The sequence below is a fragment of the Terrapene carolina genome, unplaced genomic scaffold (assembly GCF_002925995.2).
Source record: "Terrapene carolina triunguis isolate 2854851 unplaced genomic scaffold, T_m_triunguis-2.0 Scaffold242, whole genome shotgun sequence".
Classification (NCBI taxonomy): Eukaryota; Metazoa; Chordata; order Testudines; family Emydidae; genus Terrapene; species Terrapene triunguis.
The window spans coordinates 1,943,190-1,963,290 of record NW_020664593.1 but is presented as its reverse complement, the minus strand read 5'-3'; the positions used below and the strand labels follow the sequence as shown (position 1 = coordinate 1,963,290).

General features: G+C 39.9%; 1 protein-coding gene across 1 annotated transcript in view; it reads right to left on the bottom strand.

Moving 5' to 3' along the window:
- The window catches only part of SPAG17 (sperm associated antigen 17), a 244,626-nt gene that overhangs the window by 95,980 nt on the left and 128,545 nt on the right, over positions 1-20,101 (bottom strand). Inside the window, exons 15-19 of the mRNA XM_026657376.1 lie at positions 16,805-16,866; positions 14,825-14,929; positions 8,705-8,859; positions 4,234-4,424; positions 3,832-3,917 (exon numbers count right to left, since the gene is read on the bottom strand). Coding sequence (XP_026513161.1) covers positions 3,832-3,917; positions 4,234-4,424; positions 8,705-8,859; positions 14,825-14,929; positions 16,805-16,866 — 599 coding nt within the window. The remainder of the gene's footprint in view (positions 1-3,831; positions 3,918-4,233; positions 4,425-8,704; positions 8,860-14,824; positions 14,930-16,804; positions 16,867-20,101) is intronic.

The following is a 20,101-nucleotide window of genomic DNA, read 5'->3' as shown; positions in this document are numbered from 1 at the left end:
GGCTGGCTACAGTAGTCAGGAGAGCATTAAACTAACAACAAAAGGCGAGGGTAAAAAGGGAAGATATAAGTGTTAAGTTAGCACAAAATTGGGATGTTGGGAACAAAATTAGTCAAGGAACCCAAAGAAATGTAGAGAAGAAATTCTTCAGTTGCCTATACACGAATGGTAGGGGTCAAAAATAAGAGGAATTGAAATTCCTCATTTATGAGCATAAATTTGATCTAGTTGGTATTACTGAAACCTGTTGGGATGTCTCCCATGATTGGAACGTTAAAATCAATGGTAATAACCTACTTAAGAAGGAGCAAGCATGCAAAAGGGAACGGGAAGTGGCACTGTTTTGACAATAGAGTCAGAGTCACTGATCACTTGGAAGAAAATGATCTTGAATGCTCATGAATCAACATGCTAACATATAAAACACAAAATGGGGTATTAGTTGGCGTCTACCATAGACCACCAAATCACACTAGGGAACAGAACAGTCGGCTCCTTATGCACCTATCTATAATGTGTAGGAAAAAATGCTGCGTGATCATGGGGGATTCAATCTGAGTGACAATGTGCTAGAGGTTTCATCCTTGGAAGACATCTGAGGAATTTTTAAATAGTATAGATGACAATTTCCTAACTTAAAAAGTGTTGAATTCAACAAGGGAGAATTCTATATTAGACCTTGTCCTAATAGATAAAGAGGAACTGATCACAGAACTAAAAATTAATGGTAACTGAGGTACAAGTTTTCATGACTTGATTAGATTTATAATGTGCAAACAGAATAAAGTCCGGACCAATAATGTATATACTCAGTGCTTTAACAGGGCCAGTTTCACAAAGCTGAAAACAATTATGAGCCAAATCAGCTAGGAGGAAGATTATAATCAGAAAAAATGTGAGTGGTAATTGGGAATTGTTTAAGAACACTTTACTAGGTGCCCAAAAAGCCACAATCCCATAACTGAAGAAGATGTCTGTACTGGTTAAAAAAACCAACCTGGTTTAGAAGCGAAATGAAGGCAGCTGTAAAAAAAAAAAAAAAAGAAAATAAAAAAAAAAATTAACATATAACAAATGGAAGAAAAGGGAAGCGGATAGTAATGAATATAAATCAGAAGCTAGGAATTGTAGAAAATTGAGAAGGGAAGCAAAGGGACATGGGAAATCCATGGCATGTAGAATTAAGGACTATAAAAATGAGTTTGTTAAGTACTTTATGGAAAAAAAGAATCCTAAAAATGGTATTGGTTCATTACTAGATAGAAATGATAGACATCGATCCCAGGCAAGATAATGGAGTGGCTGATACAGGACTTGATTAATAAAGAATTAAAGGAGAGTAATATAATTAATGCAAATTAACATAGTTTGATATCTTGTTTTGATGAGATTACAAGTTTGGTTGATAAAGGTAAAAGTGTTGATGCAATATATTTAGACTTCTGTAAGGTAATTGATTGGTACTGTACCACATTTTGATTAAAAAAACCTAGAAATATACAAAATTAACATGGCATACATCAGATGGATTAAAAACTGGCTAAATGATAGGTCTCAAAATGTAACTGTAAATGGGGAATCATCATCAAACAGGTGTGTTTTGAGTGGGGTTCTGCAGGGATTGGTCGTTGGCCCTACACTATTTAACACTGCTATTAATGACCTGGAAGAAAACATAAGATCATCAGTGATAAAATTTGCAGATGACACAAAATTGGGGGAGTGGTAGATAATGAAGAGTATAGGTCACTGAAACAGACCAATATGAATTGCTCGGTAAATTGGGCGTGAACAAACAATATACATTTTAACTGGCTAAACGTAAATGTATATAACAAAGAATGTAGGCCATATCTTGAGAAATAGTGACTCTGAAAAATATTTGGGGGTCATGATGGATAATCAGCTGAACATGAGTTCCAAATGTGATACTGTGGCCAAATGGGCTAATGCAAACTTTAGATGCGTAAACAGGAGAATCTTGAATAAGAGTAAAGAGGTTATTTTGCCTTTGTATTTGACACTGGTGTGACCGCTGCTGGAATACTGTGTGCCCACAATTCAAGAATAATGTTGATAAACTGGAGAGAAACCCTCCAGAGAAGAGCAACAAGAATAATTAAAGGATTAGAAAACATTTTTTATAATGATAAACTAAATATATTGAGCTCTTTGAGTCTAACAAAGAGAAGGTTAAGGGGTGACTTGATTACAATCTATAGCAATGGTTCCCAAACTGGAGTTCATGAACCCCTGGGGGTTCGCAAAATGTTACAGGGGGTTCTCGAGAAAAAATTCCTTAACGGCAGACAGAGCTGTCCCTAGGGACTCCGGGCAACATGGGACCAGCAGCCTGGAGCCTTGGGGATTTCCAAGAGCTAAGCAGATCAAAGCAAGCCTATCTATCACACTGAGGAGATTTAAACTTCAAGACTCCTTATAAGAAATGGAAAGGGAGGTGGATATTTTTTGCTGTTTTTAAAATTAAATAGGCTGCTAGTGTTGTTTTTAAAATTATTATGAAGAATACTTTTAAGCTTTGTTGTAATGTGCGTTGTTTGCCTGGACTGCTCAAGACCTGAATGCTTGTGTAAGAGGAACTCTTTGGAGTTGGCTTCTTAGATACCTTCATGCTGTTTCACATCTGATACTTCTTGATGAAACATAGGAGCCTTGTCTTATAACAAGCTTATTCAAAATGATACAAGCTACGAAAGTGAGATCTTGGAAGAGTGTTGCCGTTTTCATGTACTAAAAATACTGTAATGATAAATAATAATTAATAATAAATAGTGTGTAATAAGCATGTCATAAAGACAAATTTTATATTTCCAAGATCACTGCTTTTATAATTTATACTCAGGTAAAGGAGAAAATCCCTGGAAATATTCTTTTTTAGGAGGGGGTTCGCGAGACTTGACATTTTGGTGAAAGGGGTTCACAGTTTGTTAAAGTTTGGGAACCACTGGTCTATAGGTACCTATGTGGGGAACAAATATTTAACAATGAACTCTTCAGCCTAGCAGAGAAAGGCATAACATGGTCCAATAGCTGGAAGTTGAAGCTAGACAGATTCAGACTGGAAATAAGGTAATATTTAACAGTGAGAGTAATTAACCATTGGAACAACTTACCAAGGGTTGTGGTGGATTTTCCATTACTGACTATTTTTAAATTAAGATTTTATGTTTTTCTAAAAGATCTGCTCTATGAATTATTTTGGGAAAATTCTGTGGCCTGTGTTATACAGGAGGTCAGACTAGATGATTAGGGCTTGTCTTGATCCGCGCTCAGCCCTAGCCCTGGCTGCTGCTTTCTATCTGGCCAGTGGGGAGAGGAGGGCAGTGATTACAACATGTGGTGATTAGGAGCCCCAGCCTAGCCCCCCACAGTGGCCCCTGGCAGGCTCAAGGAAGCCATCACAGCACTGCCTGGTGAGGAACTGACATTGGGATCTGCCATTTGGAGCATTAGCAGGTATGTGTGTGTGTGGGGATGACGATGACACCCCTGTCCTCGTAGGGGAAGGGGGAAGGAATCAAGGCTGAAGGGGCCCAGCCCCAGCACGGGGATTTGGGAGAGACCAGGATCCACAGCTTGAAGCATGAGCAGGTGTTTGTGGGGCAGTCTATCCCATCCCCACAGACAGGGAGGGCCCCCTCACATACTCTGATCCCCCTGCCGCCACACATGACCCAATCCCCCCCGCCTGCTGGGCCAGGGTCCTCTCATCCACCCTGATCCCTCCTGCCATCTGGGCCAGGACCCCCTCACACATCCCAATCCACCAACTGGGGAAGGACTATTGGACTTTTGCTTTTCTTGTCTCACCTTGAGGGAGCCTTCTCTGACAGAAGGATTTTTTTCTGGAAGTTCCGGTGTGACCTCTGCTTTACTGTTCGGTCTTGATGTACTGCCTTTGAGAAATGAGAGGGGAACAATAAATATGTTGCCAAAATAAAATAAAATAAGTCTGGCTCAGTGCAAAGGCCAGGATGGATTCCCTGTTTAAAATCCTTGTTTCTCTGGTCAGAAGGTTAGAAGGGCAGATACACTGGTGTTTCACAATTATTATTTAATTGTATTACAATTCAATGGCAAAACCCTATGCTAACGCACAGTTAAGGTTGTTTGGTGGTATGTTGTTCCCTTGCAGAATGGTGAGTTGAGCAAAACTCAAACTTTTGAGGGTTGGGAATTAGTTTTCTGGGATAAATATAGAAAGATACGAACTTTTTGTTTTCTTAGGAGATGCAGCTTTTTTGCTAGTGGAGGCACAAGGTTTATCTTCAGGAGGTCTCTCTGTCATGCCTTTAGCTAGTTTAAGGCTCTCCAGTTCCTTAGCCATTTTTTCTTCCTGATATTTGGTTTCTTCCTTTGTCACCCAGTCTTCAATTGAGTTGGCCACCAGCTCCAGATAGTTTCTGAAAATAAACATATTACTTCTATTAACAGTGAAAATACTGTATTAATTAATATGATACTGGATCAAACAATATCTTTTTCATTCTACCTTTCACTAGAGACAGTCTTGTTTTTTTAGCTGCTATCTGAACATTTTACCATAATCTTTAAGAGTCGGGTAGAGTTTACCAGGTTTTTTTTTCTGTATGGGAATTTTTATCTTTGCCTTATTGATCTTTGCTCACTACATTTTATGTTTAACATTTGAGTTAAAAGGCATCATTTGCCCCCCCCCCCCCAAAAAAAAAATTCAGCTAGCCATAAATCACCATTCATTAATTTAACTTAACAAGGGTCAGTAAGAAGAGTCAAAATCTTGATTCTCCCCTCTTAGTGGTTTACAACCACTGTAATTCCATTGACTTCACTCGAGTTACTCCTGATTTATACTTGCCCTTAGCATTTGTTCACTTAACCACCCTCTGTATATATGAAGCACCAAATTCTAATCAAACTTACACAGACACATAAAAGATAGAACTAAATTGCTGTAAGATAAATGGAAAATTTACACAGCACACCTCCTCCTGAGGATGGTGGCACAGTCTTGCTGACTTGTGGGGTCATGTAAGGCAGGTTTGAAATAAGATCACTCAATATACAAAACTTCTCAAGGAAGGTGTCCAATCTTGCCCCTATACATTCTATCAATTTAGTAAAGGTGAGAGTATATTTGTCTCAACTGATCTTGAAGCCAAGTCAGGAAAACATCTGGAGAACCATGTGAACATCTCTGGTGACCTGTTGTGATGTGTGCCCCCAAATCAGTCAGTCATCAACATATGTGGACAATTGAAGGCCGTGTCTCTTCAGGTGAACTGCTACCACTGAGAGTCATTTGGTAAACACCTTTGGCACTTTTGAGAGACCAAATGGTAGGACTTTGAATTGGTACTGAAGGCCATTGACCATAAAATGTAGATATTTCCTGTGGGCTGGATAGATTGACACGTGCAAGCATCCTGCAAATCAAATGTTGTGAATGACTTCATGGGATCTAGAGAGAGGATTATTGACTAAAGAGTCAAATTTGAAGTGATGGATGAATTTGTTGAGATGTCTTTGAGATCTAATATAAGATGCCAACCCCCTTTCTTCTTCAGAATGAGGAAGTAGTGGGAATTGCAGAATGCTGGAGGCACCATCTTTATTACACCCCATTGAAGAAGAGTCTGTCTTCATACAAGACAGGCTCCCATGCAAAGAGTTCATGAAAAGGGATTGGGTAGGGTGTGTGGAGTTGGCCTAGATTGCAATTATACTGAATATCCTTGCTGGATATTCTAAGACACACTGGTTGGTAGTAATTGCAATCCATGAATCTGCAGAAAAAGGAAGGAGGTTGCCAAACGCAGGGGAGAAGGTGTACGGACCTTCACAAACTGGTCCAAGACTCTTGACTGCAGCATCAAACCTGCAACCTTTGCCCGATGATGAGTATGCAGTAACAGTAAATGAAGGAGGGCCACTTTTCTTTTGGAAATATGGTCCTTTCTTGTAAAATTCAAGAGCCTTTTGTTGGCATGAATACAAGGATGATGGAGGCCCTTCACTCAAGAAGGACTGAGGTCTACTTTGCTTCCTCTTCTGGAATGGGGTATGTAGGCCTAGAAACCGAAGTGTTGCCCTGGAGTCTTTTAAAAGAATAAAGCATCTCTTAAGTCTTTGAATTTAAAAAACACAGCCCTCAAAAGGAAGGTACTCAGTTGTGGCTTGGTCTACTTCTGGATGAAGTCTGTAGTCATGATGTTCTGTGCACAGTGACTGCAGTAGCCATTGATCCTGACATAGTGTCAGAACATCCAAAAAGGCCTGATATACGATTTTCACCACCAACTGGCCCTCCAAACCCTGATGCTTAGATTTTTCATGATCCACCACTACAACTAAAGACCCAGGGATGTGTTTGGTAAAAAAGTACTCATACTCTGTAGGAGAAAATTGTTATCTCCAACCTGCTCTTGTTGATGTAACAGAAATGGATGCAGGAGTTTGTCACAAATCCTTGACTGGTTCAAGGATACCCTAATTTATAGGAATGATCAAGTGACCCTGAGAGACCAGATGCAGAATATCAAATAACTTGTCTGACCTTTCCTGGATGACTTCTAGAGATATCTCCAGAGTATCCGCCATTTTTTAAAGAAGGTCCTAAAATCCTTAAAGTCATTAACTGTGGAAGAAGTAGATGGTGCCACAACTTTATCGGGTTATGAAGAAGAAACATTCAAAGGGATAGGTTGCTCCTCATACTCCTTCACAAGATCTCCCTCCTTAGTATGAGGTTCTTGTTGAAATTCCTGATGGAGCACTTTGCTTGAGGACTGCGGTATCTTAGATGACTCCTTAGAAGGAAGTGACCTATTTCTAGATTTGGATCTAGATGAATAAGGAGCAGAAAATAAGAGAATAAGGAACAGGATCCACTGACTGATCTGAAGAGAAGGTTCAGTAAGTTTCTGAGAAGTACAAGGTCTCTTAGAGCCGGATGACCTCTTAGCTCCTGGCAGTATCTCTGGTAGCTGAAGCACTGACAGAAACTGGTTTTGAAGCAGCAGCAGCAGCAGACTGCCTTCAAAGAGGGAACTCAGAGTCAGAGACATATTTCACTGATCTTTCCATTAAAAATAATTTCTGACGGGCATCATGAGCTTTTTGTATGCACTTAGAGAAAGATTTGCAAAATGAATGTTTGCTGGGGATCTATAATTCCACTTGACAAAAAAGGCATGTATTAGTCCATTGTTTGCAGGCATTGCTGCCTAGCAGGCAGAACAGATTTTAAAGCCTGGAGACAACATCTCATCCATCAGATCTATGATTTGGTACCAAGTGGAAACGCAAAACAAATTAAAAGTCTCTCTCTTTTTTTGTCAATGGGCTTGAATGAAACTTACTAGTTATGAAGAATTACAAAAAAAAAAAAAGATCAAACTCACTACTAACCTCTAAACATAATGTAACAGGCTATGGGGAAGCAGATAGACACTGTACCTCTTCAACACGCTGCCATGGGTGGTAGGAAAGAACTGAGTAGCGGTTGGGGCTTCTCTGTCCTTTATGCCTCAAGAGAAGGAGCCTGAGGGTGTGCAGGATGCATATGCAGCCTTAACAGATACTGCTGGCTAAAACATTCTGAGCTCACGCACATGGGGCACACACACCTACAACAGGATCTGTGCGAAGAAATGTTTGAAGAACACTCATTCCATTGGACGATCTGTTCCTGACTAACACAGAGCAAGTTTTGCTTGGTATAGTGATATAATGTGAACAAACATTTTGTAGTTATAAAAAAAATTAACTGCTAGAATGAAAAATTATGACATTTCATCTATTTCAAAAGATGCTCCAAGGATAGTGAGACATCATATGAAACAGAGACTCTTCTTGAAAAACCAGGACAAATGGACATATTTTATTTTATTTCAATAGCTGCTGCTCCTTTTGCTTGTTTCCTTAAAGAAATACATGTTGGGCTGGGACAGAAAATTCACACTTTTTCTGTATAAGCACGGAGTACCTCCTGTCCCACTTATAGTATGGTTATCCTTACAAGACTCCACAAATCCTTGCAAACCATGCCACAGAGAATCTCACATTTTTCACTGACTACTCTGTTGTTTGGATTACCCCTGAACCACAGTACCAAAATCAGGTGTTGTGGAAACTAATTAGGGACAAAGAATAGACCCTTTGTTTGTATTCTCTATGACTTGGTGTTCCAAGAAGAAATTGTTTAAGGTATTGTGAAATTGCTTCTGTAAACCTTGTCCTGTTGTGACACTTGACCAGTTCATATATGGGTAGTTGAAGGAACTGATTTGTTTAATTAGACTTAGCTGGCTCTTTGATCTCCCTCAAAATAGTGCCCCCAATATCGTTTTTCCTGATATGGAGGCCAGTATATAACCCTATTAACATATTTGTATTTTTATGACTTGTGATTTGTAAGCATACAAATTCTATGGGGTGGCTCTATTCACTCAGAATTTTTTTACCTCAGTACAGTCTGTGGTATAATTTTAGATAAAGTGATATTACTATGCCCCCAATCCCTGGCCCCTAATGACTTAGTAATTTCTTCTTGAACCGTTTATTGCCAGGTATTACAGTTAACCCATTGATTTTTCTGATGCCACCATATTTCATAAGTGCTTGTTATGTCAAGGTCCTTTTCCATTGCCAGGCTTTCAGCTAAAATGCCTGTTTGAAGATAACATCTAAAAAAAAGTATTACCTGAATCCAACATCAGAGTGCATTGCAATATCCCAGGATTCCTTGCACTGACGGTGTTGGTTCATTGGATTGTGAAGGACTGTAAGCAGAGAGTTATCTTGTGTGTGGTAATAGGAATCAATACACCTGTATTGTTGGGTTGCATTGTGTAAAACCTGAAAATGAAAAGAAATTAATACTTAAGACACATCCTCCATATAGACAAATGGCACCCCCAACTCCTACAAGAGGGCTTGATTGTGCCTTGTAGGGATGTCCCATAGTAAGGGATGGCACAGAGCCTCACTACACCAGAAGCACCAAAAGGCATTCTGCCTCCAGCAGACAGAAGGTCTTTCTAGAGTCCCCAGTTATGTAGAAGCTGTATTTCCACAACCACATGCATTTAAGGAGTGCCACTAGCTATACCAGGGGTAGGCAACCTATGGCATGTATGCCGAAGGCGGCACGCGAGCTGATTTTCAGTGGTACTCACACTGCCCAGGTCCTGGCCACCAGTCCGGTGGGCTCTGCATTTTAATTTAATTTTAAATGAAGCTTCTTAAACATTTTAAAAACCTTATTTACTTTACATACAACAATAGTTTAGTTGTATATTATAGACTTAGAGAAAGAGACCTTCTAAAAACATTAAAATGTATTACTGGCACACAAAACCTTAAATTAGAGTGAATAAATGAAGACTCGGCACACCACTTCTGAAAGGTTGCCGATCCCTGAGCTATACCCATGCAGTCAACCAACTCCACTAGCAAATTCATAGGAACCATAACTTGATCTTCTCCTACCCCCCACCCCCATCTCTTTGGGATGCAACCTGAATGCAATATTTCAGGTGTGGCTGGAGCTATACAGAAAAGAAGTATCATCCCCTTGCCTACAAATATGCAGAAAGAAAATAAATTTACTTCTTTTATGGCTATATCACATTATAAGTTCATATTGTATCAAATTCACTGTGCTATCACTGCTGGTGTTCTCCAGATTTACTGCTTTCCAGTAAATTTTTCTAGCCCATTCTGTGTTGTGCATCCTTTTTTAATGCATGTACTGGCTCTATGCTGAATCTCATTTTATCTCATTTTATATGCTATCATTTTTGCATAATGCTAGAGCTGAAATGGAACTGAAATTCATTTATATATCATAAATTATTGGGTTGAATCTATTTTATGAATAAATTCTAGTTAACTGAATATTCAGTTTACAAAAGAAAACTAATTAACAGCAATATGCAAAAGGATATGTAAAGGTGTGGCAGAGAGTATATTGCTTTTCATATAGAAAATGAAATGGTATGTGCCAATTTTAATGAAGAAATTTAATTACTAGAGCTGATGAGAAAAAGGAAAAGTTTTTACAAGACTTCCATTTTGTGTTGAAATTTTGTTTTCATGGACATTTTATAACCATCTTTATTAATTACTACCAGTGGTATAGATACTAAGGTCCACTGCATTAGTAGGAATTTCCCATGTACTGTAATTTAGGACCAGATTCTATCTGGTCTTTACATGTGTGGTCAGTGTGGTGGGAAGAGTACAAAAAGCTAAGCAGAACTACAATCTCTGTAATTCAACAGAGCACAGGGTCTGCTCCATCTCTACTCCCCCTGGGGTTCATGGCAGAATACCTCCTCATACCCTCTGGGTTAGTACAACTCTGGGATATTCCTAACAGGCACAATCCTAGGGTACATTGAGGAAAGAACAGACCACAATGTATTTGCAGTACTACACTCTGATTAATCTTTTACAGTTCTTGTTTTTTCTTTCCTTTAAGATAAATATCAGTCATTATCCTATTTCTATTATGGGTCTCTCATATCCATGGGAGTACTGCACATGGAGAACTTGAAGGACAGGACCCTTTGTTCTTGCTGACAGTCATGAACACTAAAGTCTTCCATTTATTCATAAAATGGATGCAGGGAAGCGTTCCTAACCCTTGCAGCCAATGTCATTGTTGCCACAGAAAAGCCAATCCTAGGGATAAGAAGAAAGTCCCTTCTATCACATGTTCAGTCTGGGCTCCAATGCTAAAATGGACAATTGCAATGCTGTTTTTGAGTCATGAACAAAATTACAAAATAGATTAAAATGACAAACTCATTTAGTAAAAGTCACCAAAAAGCAGTTGAAGAATAATGGCTTTTGGTAACCATTTATCAGGGCCAAATCTGAATCAGTGTCCTATCAGTAAAATAAGAACATAAGAACAGCCATACTGGGTCAGACCAAAGGTCCATCAAGCCCAGTATCCTGTCCTCTGACAGTGGCCAATGGCAGGTGCCCCAAAGGGAATGAACAGACAGGTTATCATCAAGTGATCCATGCCCTGTCACCCAATCCCAGCTTCTGGCAAACAGAGGCTAGGGACACTATTCCTGCCCATCCTGGCTAATAGCCATTGATGGACCTTCCATGAATCTATCTAGCTCACTTTTGAACCCCGTTATAGTATTGGCCTTCATAATACCCTCCGGCAAGGAGTTCCAGAGGTTGACAGTATGTTGCATGAAAAAATACTTTCTTGTGTTTGTTTTAAACCTGCTACCTATTAATTTCATTTGGTGACCCTTGGTTCTTGTATTATGAAAAGGAATAAATAACATTTCCTTATTTACTTTCTCTATACCACTCATGATTTTATAGACCTCTATCATATCCCCCCTTAGTCGCCTCTTTTCCAAGCTGAAAAGTCCCAATCTTATTAATCTCGCCTCATACGGAAGCCTTTCTATACCCCTAATAATTTTTGTTGCCCTTTTCTGAACCTTTTCCAATTCCAATATTTCTTTTTTGAGATCAAGTGACCACATCTGCACGCAGTATTCAAGGTGTGGGCATACCATGGATTTAAATAGAGACTATATGATATTTTCTGTCTTATTATCTATCCCTTTCTTGATGATTCCCAACATTCTGTTCGCTTTTTTGACTGCCGCTGCACATTGAGTGGATGATTTCAGAGAACCATCCATAATGACTCCAAGATCTCTGTCTTGAGTGGTAACAGCTAATTTAGACCCCATCATTGTATATGTGTAGTTAGGATTATGTTTTCCAATGTGCATTACTTTGCATTTATCAACATTAAGTATTCAAGGTGTGGGTGTACCATGGATTTATATAGAGGCCATATGATATTTTCTGTCTTATTATCTATCCCTTTCTTGATGACTCCCAACATTCTGTTCGCTTTTTTGACTGCCACTGCATATTGAGTGGATGATTTCAGAGAACTATCCACAATGACTCCAAGATTTCTTTCTTGAGTGGTAACACCAAATTTAGACCCCATCATTGTATATGTATAGTTAGGATTATGTTTTCCAATGTGCATTACTTTGCATTTATCAACATTAAATTTCATCTGCCATTTTGTTGCCCAGTCACCCAGTTTTGTGAGATCCTTTTGTAGCTCTTTGCAGTCTGCCTGGGACTTAACTATCTTGAGTAGTTTTGTATCATCTGCAAATTTTGCCACCTCACTGTTTACCCCTTTTTCCAGATCATTTATGAATATGTTAAATAGTACTAGGCCCAGTACAGACCCCTGGAAATGAGAGAGAAGAGTATTTCTAGCATTTATTCCTACCCTTTGTTTTCTATCTTTTAACCAGTTACCAATCCATGAGAGAGCCTTCCCATGACTGCTTATTTTGCTTACGAGCCTTTGATGAGGGACCTTGTCAAAGGCTTTCTGAAAATCTAAATACACTATATCCACTGGATCTCCTTTGTTCGCATGCTTGTTGACCCCCTCAAAAAATTCTAGTAGACTGGTGAGGCATGATTTCCCTTTACAAAAAACATGTTGACTATTTCCCAATAAATTATGTTCATCTATGTGTCTGACAATTTTGTACTTTACGATAGTTTCAACCAATTTGCCCGGTACTGAAGTGAGGCTTACTGGCCTGTAGTTGTTAGGGTCACCTCTGGAACCCTTTTTAAAAATTGGTGTCACATTAGCTATCCTCCAGTCATTTGGTACAGAAGCTGCTTTAAATGATAGGTTACAGATGACAGTTAGTAGTCCTGCAATTTCACATTTGAGTTCCTTCAGAACTCTTGGGTGAATACCATCAGGTCCTGGAGACTTATTACTGTTTAGTTTTTCAATTTGTTCCAAAACCTCCTCTAATGACACCTCAATTTGGGACAGTTCCTCAGATCTGTCACCCAAAAAGAATGGCTCAGGTTTGGGAATCTCCCTCACATCCTCAACAGTGAAGACCAATGCAAAGAATTAATTTAGTTTCTCCACAATGGCCTTATCGTCTTTGAATGCTCCTTTAACATCTCGATTGTCCAGGGGCCCCACTGGTTGTTTAGCAGGCTTTCTGCTTCTGATGTATTTAAAAAAAATTTGCTATTACTTTTGGAGTCTTTGACTAGCTGTTCTTCAAATGCTTTTTTGGTCTTTCTAATTATATTTTTACACTTCATTTGCCAGAGTTTATGCTCTTTTCTATTTTCCTCATTAGGATTTGTCTTCCACTTTTTAAAGGATGCCTTTTTGCCTCTCACTGCTGCTTTTACTTTGTTGTTTAACCACTGTGGCTCTTTTTTGGTTCTCTTACTATGTTTTTTAAATTGGGGTATACATTTAAGTTGAGCCTCTATTATGGTTCTTTAAAAAGTTTCCACGCCGCTTGCAGGGATTTTACTTTTGGTACTGTACCTTTTAATTTCTGTTTCACTATACTCCTCATTTTTGTGTAGTTTCCCTTTCTGAAATTAAATGCTACAGTGTTGGGCCGCTGTGGAGTTTTCCCTGCCACAGGGATGTTAAATTTAATTATATTATCGTCACTATTACCAAGTGGTCCACCTATATTCACCTCTTGAACCTGATCCTGTGCTCCACTTAGAACTAAATTAAGAATTGCCTCTCCTCTTGTGGGTTCCAGGACCAGCTGTTCCAAGAAGCAGTCATTTAAGGTGTCAAGAAACTTTATCTCAGCATCCCTTTCTGAGGTGATATGTACCCAGTCAATATGGGGATAGTTGAAATCCCCCATTATTATTATTGATTTTTTTATTTTAATAGCCTCTCTAATCTCCCTGAGTATTTCAGAGTCACTAACACCATCCTGGTCAGGTGGTCTGTAATATAGCCCTACTGCTATATTCTTATTTTTCAAGCATGGAATTACTATCCATAGAGATTCTATAGTACAATTTAGTTCATTTACAATTTTTTCTTCATTTGATTCTATGCTTTCTTTCACATATAGTGCCACTCCCCCACCAGCACGACCTGTTCTGTCCTTCCGATATATTTTGTACCCTGGTATTACTGTGTCCCATTGATTATCCTCATTCCACCTGGTTTCTGTGATGCCTATTATATCAATATCCTCATTTAATACTAGGCACTCTAGTTCACCCATCTTATTATTTAGACTTCTAGCATTGGTATATAAGTATTTTAAAAACTTGTCATTTTTTGGCTGTCCCCTATTGCATGATGTAATTGAATGGGACTTTTTTTCATTTGACCTTTTCTCATCAGATCCTCCCTGTATTTTATCATTTTCCATCCTCTCCTCCTTATTAGGACATAGGGAATCTCCATTTATAGATCCTCCCCAAGGGCTGTCCGAGTCACATGCTCCTCCGCACCTGTCGGCTTTCCCCCAGCCCTTAGTTTAAAAACTGTTCTACCACCTTTTTAATTTTAAACGCCAGCAATCTGGTTCTGTTTTGGTTTAGGTGGAGCCCATCCTTCCTGTATAGGCTCCCCCTCTCCCAAAAGCTTCCCCAGTTCCTAATAAATCTAACCCCCTCCTCCCTACACCACAGTCTCATCCACACATTGAGACCCTGCAGTTCTGCCTGTCTAACTGGCCCTGCATATGGAACTGGAAACATTTCAGAGAATGCTACCATGGAGGTCCTGGACTTCAATCTCTTACCTAACAGCCTAAATTTGGCCTCCAGGATCTCCCTCCTATCCTTCCCCATGTCGTTGGTACCTATGTGTACCACGACCACCGGATCCTCCCCAGCACTACACATAATACACAAAATGCTCTGTATCCTGTTACTAGCACTCTATGCACCAGACCCCAGAGCTATTGTGCCTATGAGAATCACAGCTCATAAATACCTGAAGAAGAAGACGTGGCTCATAATGTTCAGCAAAACTCCAGTCTGTCAAATGCCGCTGCTGAGTCTTTTGTATTTCCACTAAATCTGTCTCCGGGCCATACCTCTGTTGTTTAACCTCAAAGTACATCAAAACAATAAAAAAATCAGTATTTTAGTATTTAGTTGTTTTAAACTGAATGTAATTCTGTTGACTTAACTACAGTGAGGAGCACGAGGTAGAATAGAATATAGAACAGACAGTGCCCAGTGCAGCATCATAGTTAACTGCATAAAGCTGCACATGTGTACATCTATATGGCAATGTTTTAGTAAGAATAAAAATTGACAAAAAGATTTTGCCTTTGACTGCTTTATAGTCAACATAATCTAAATATTTCTATTGTTAGGTTATATGCTTCTGAGTGCTGTAAGCAATTACAGACTTACAGACAGGTCTTGTGAAGTCACTTTAACATGGCTTTACTTATCTCGGGCTAAACGGCAGACAGATGTTTGTGAAGATGCCAAACCACACAGTCTGTTAGTGAGATTACAGTTTGGCAATCTCTCTTAAGCTCTTACTCTAAAATTAATCTCTTGCACTCAATAAGTAGCACAGCATTGGCATGAGAAGGCCCTCTCCACCCTCCTTCTTGGATAGTGCAGAATTGCAAGAGGCTGATTTTACAGTACTTTAAAGCTACTGGACTTTAGGGTATTATCCCAAATATAATAAAATTAGGGCTGTCAATTAATTGCAGTTAACTCACATGATTAACTAAAAAAAATTAATCGTGATTAATCGCACTGTTACACAATAGAATACCAATGAAATTTATTAAATGTTTTTGGATGTTTTTCTACATTTTCAAATATATTGATTTCTATTACAACACAGAATACAAAGTGTACACTGCTCACTTTATATTATTTTTATTACAAATATTTGCACTGTAAAATGATAAACAAAAGAAATAGTATTTTTCAATTCACCTCATACAAGTACTGTAGAGCAATCTCTTTATCATGAAAGTGCAACTTACAAATGTAGAATTTTTTTGTTACATAACTGCTCTCAAAAACAAAACAATGCAAAACTTTAGAGCCTACAAGTCCACTCAATCCTACTTCTTGTTCAGCCAATCACTAAGACAAACAAGTTTGTTTACATTTACAGGAGATGCTGCTGCCTGCTTCTTATTTACATCACCTGAAAGTGAGAACAGGCGTTCGCATGACACTTTTGTCGCCGGCGTTGCAAGGTATTTATGTGCCAGATATGCTAAACATTTGTATGCCCCTTCACGCTTCGGCCACCATTCCAGAGGACATGCTTCCATGCTGCTGATGCTCATTAAAAAATAATGCGTTAATTAAATTTGTGACTGAACTCCTTGGGGGAGACTGTATGTCTTTGGCTTTGGCTTTGTTTTACCCACATTCTGCCATATATTTCATGTTATAGCAGTCTCGGATGATGACCCAGCATGTTTGTTTTAAGAACACTTTCACAGCAGATTTGACAAAACGCAAAGAAGATACCAATGTGAGATTTCTAAAAATAGCTACAGCACTCGATCCAAGGTTTAAGAATCAGAAGTGCCTTCCAAAATCTGAGAGGGACGAGGTGTGGAGCATGCTTTTGTTTTTTACAGTGCAAATATTTGTAATAAAAAATAAATATAAAGTGAGCAATATACACTTTCTAGTCTGTGTTGTAATTGAAATCAGTATATTGGAAAATGTAGAAAACATCCAAAAATATTTAAATAAATGGTATTCCGTTATTGTTTAACAATGCAATTAATCGTGATTAATTTTTTTAATTGCATGACAGCCCTAAATAAAATTAACACGCACATGGAGATTCACGAAGAATCCCCAGCAAGAGGAATTCACTTTGTACAGTCCTTAATATTCCTTCAAGCCACACGATAAAACATACTTTATTCCATTCATTATACTATTCACTTCTGAAGTGAAGAAACTATTTTCTTACTTTGTTTACAAGAGGATCAGTCGGACCGTCTCCTCCACGTTTCTCATTCTTTTCTATATGCACTGGAAATTGAACAGAGAAGAAACATGCTAGAGTTCCAGATATTTCAGAATTTGTGATTCTGTTGTTTACTTTATTCCTCTTTGTTATTCACATGTTGTGGGCACATTCTATCTCAACCTCCAGAAAGCTACATATATCCCTTCAAGCTTTGCCTTATCAGTATGGAAAGGGCCCTGCTTCGATGATGATAAAGTACCCAATCACATTCTTGACCCTATAGAAAATCATAAGAACACAGGACTTCCATCGATTCATCAAGTCCAGAATCACATCACCAGAAGAGATTGCTATCTGATTCTTTACAGAAAGGAGGAAAATACCTATCCTGTATTTTAGCAATCGCATAATGCTGGACGAAGGGAGAGAAGAGTTAATGCTTTCCCAACTCTGCGGTAGTTAGTTTCCACCCAGAAGCATAAGGTTTGATTAGCCTTATTTCAGCACGCTGTAAGCAACATTATTATTCTGTTATGGTAATAAAATTATCCAAACCTTTAAAACAAATTTTTATTGAAATTATTGGTGGTGAAAGGTGCCAAGCTGGCAGCTCTGTAGATCCTCTATTTGTGCACGGACTAGGTAGAGCACGGGTAGAAGTGGAAGCTTCTCCATCCTTCCAGGTGCTCAGCCCTGAACATGAGGGCCCCACCTCTAGGAGTAAGAGGGTATTCAGTTTCCTTGGCCCATTTGTTGTTCACCCTCTCTGCTGAGATTGCTAACTAAAGGGCCAATTAGTGACAATTGTGGTGGTGATTTCATGATTTGATACTAGTTCACTAAAGACTTTACTCAGGCTACCATATTCATTTCATATAGGCCACCAAGTAACAATCAGATGGCAACACCTTTTTGGACACTACAAGAAGCAACTAGAAATTAGAGCTTTCATAACTATGTTGTCATTAGATCACAGAAAGAGAGGCTACTTCTCAGTACAGTAACTGGAGTTCTTTGAAATGTGTTGTCTATGTATATATTCCTCTGCTGGTAGTGCACATGTGCATGGTTTTTTGGCCAGTAGTTTCTGTTGGGGCTGTGCATGTGCCTTGAGTGTCCTTGTGCTCTGCACTGAGAGCATAAAGAATGGAGTGGCCCAGCCGCCACTCAGTTCCTTCTCTATTGCAGTATCCAAATGTCATAGGACTAATGCTCAGTAAAATTTTTCAGACAGAACATTTTTTCCTCAAAAAATCCCTGAAGATACTGTGTCTGACCAAGTCCTTGACCTCCCATCCGTGGTTGGATGAAAAATGTTTGCTCAGCCTGTCTGCCAAGATATTCTACAGACCTGGGAAGCGAACCACAGTAAGGGATATCTGATAACGGATACATCAGTTCCATCGACAAACTTCCTCCTGACACAACAAAGATGACCTTGCACCTCCCTGTCTGTTTATATAGAACATGGCAGTCGTGTTGTCCGTCATGATTTGACTTTGATTGACCTTGAATACATGGAAGGAATACCGAGCAGGCTCTGTGAACTGCTCTGACCTGCAACACATATATATGCAGTTGATCTTTGTCTGGAATCCAAAGGCCTTGCACACTGCAATGATCCATGTGTGCCCCCCAGAGGGAAGCATCTGTCACTATGGTTCTGGATGGAAGGTGTGGTGCAAACATTAGCCTCTTTCACACACATTTGGAATCTTCCCACCAATCTAGGGAAATTAGTACATTTCGTGGTACTAAAAGAGGCATAGCTAAGCAATGCCTGCTCCGAACATAAACTGATTTTAGCCAAACCTGCATGCAAGGAAGGTGCCATAAGTCCACGAAGACTTGGGGAAGTCATCACTTTGGTGTTTGGATTTGACTGAATCTGCAATGACAGTGGACATGTTCTTGAATATGTCCTGAGGCAGATATGCTCTGGCTGTTATAGAATCTATAACAGCTCTAGAATCTATAGAATCATAGAATATCAGGGTTGGAAGGGACCTCAGGAGGTCATCTAGTCCAACCCCCTGCTCAAAGCAGGACCAATTCCCAACTAAATCATCCCAGCCAGGGCTTTGTCAAGCCCTGTAAATTCTATTCTTTGTATTGGTGTCAGTCTGGACTTTTCTTTGTTGATTTTTAGTTCAAACTGGATGGAGTATCTGACTGATACTATTTCTAGTACCCAATGGTCTGGTGTAATTGAAGTCCATATATTTTGGAAGAAGTTTGGCTGATTTCTGAAAGGAAGGATTCAAAAGTCTAGATCCTGAAAAGTGGCACTGCAATTCTTGAGCAATCTGTCAAAATGGCTGTTTATGAGTTGATGTAATCTGAGAGTATGGGTTGCTAATGTAGAAAGTCTCTTTTTCTGAAAATACTGCCTCTCTTTGGGAGGCCCTACACCTCTTTGGTGATAGAATGCACTTGGCACAGATCTTTAATAAGTAGGTGATTGTCACGGAGTCACCAGGGCGATGCTCTGGAACTACTCCCTACGAAGCCAGTCAGGACTCTGGGGGAGCACATGGACCACCTCCATCTCATAATCCTGGAAGGACAGACTCCATCTCAGGAGCTTGGCATTGGCCCCTCTCATCTGGTGCAGCCACGGCAGGGCGAGTGGTCCAGGTACACAGTGAAGTGCCGCCCAAATAGATCCAGCTGCAGCCTTTTAAGAGCCCACTCCATGGTCAGGCATTCCTTCTCTATGGCTGCATAGCCCTGCTCCCAGGGCAGCAGCTTCCTGCTCAGGTACATGATGGGGTGTTTCTCCCCCTTTGCATTGGCCTGCCTCTGCACCACGCCCAGCCCTGTGTCTGGGGCATCGGTGAACACCATAAAGGGCTTGTCAAAGTCTGAGCTTCCCAGCACTGGGTCCTTGACCTTCTTCAGCATGCAGAGAGCCCTCTGGCACTGCTCAGTCCAGACCAGCTTGTCTAGCTTACCCTTCTTGCATAGCTCAGTGATGGGAGCTGACACAGAGCTAAAGTGGGGCACAAACCTCCGGTACTGCCCCACCATCCCAATAAAGGCCTGGGCCTGTTTCTTAGTCTGGGGAGAAGGCCAGTCTCTGATTGCCCCCACCTTGGCTGGCTCTGGCTTTAGGCAGCCGCTCCCCACCTTGTGGCCCAGGTACGACACCTCTGCCATCCCCACCTTGCACATCCCAGCTTTTAGTCAGGCCTGCATCCTGGAGGCGACTCAGCCTCGTCTTCACCTGGGACACATGGTCCTCCCAGGTTTGGCTAATGGCACAAATATCATCAATGTATGCTAGGGTAGAATTCT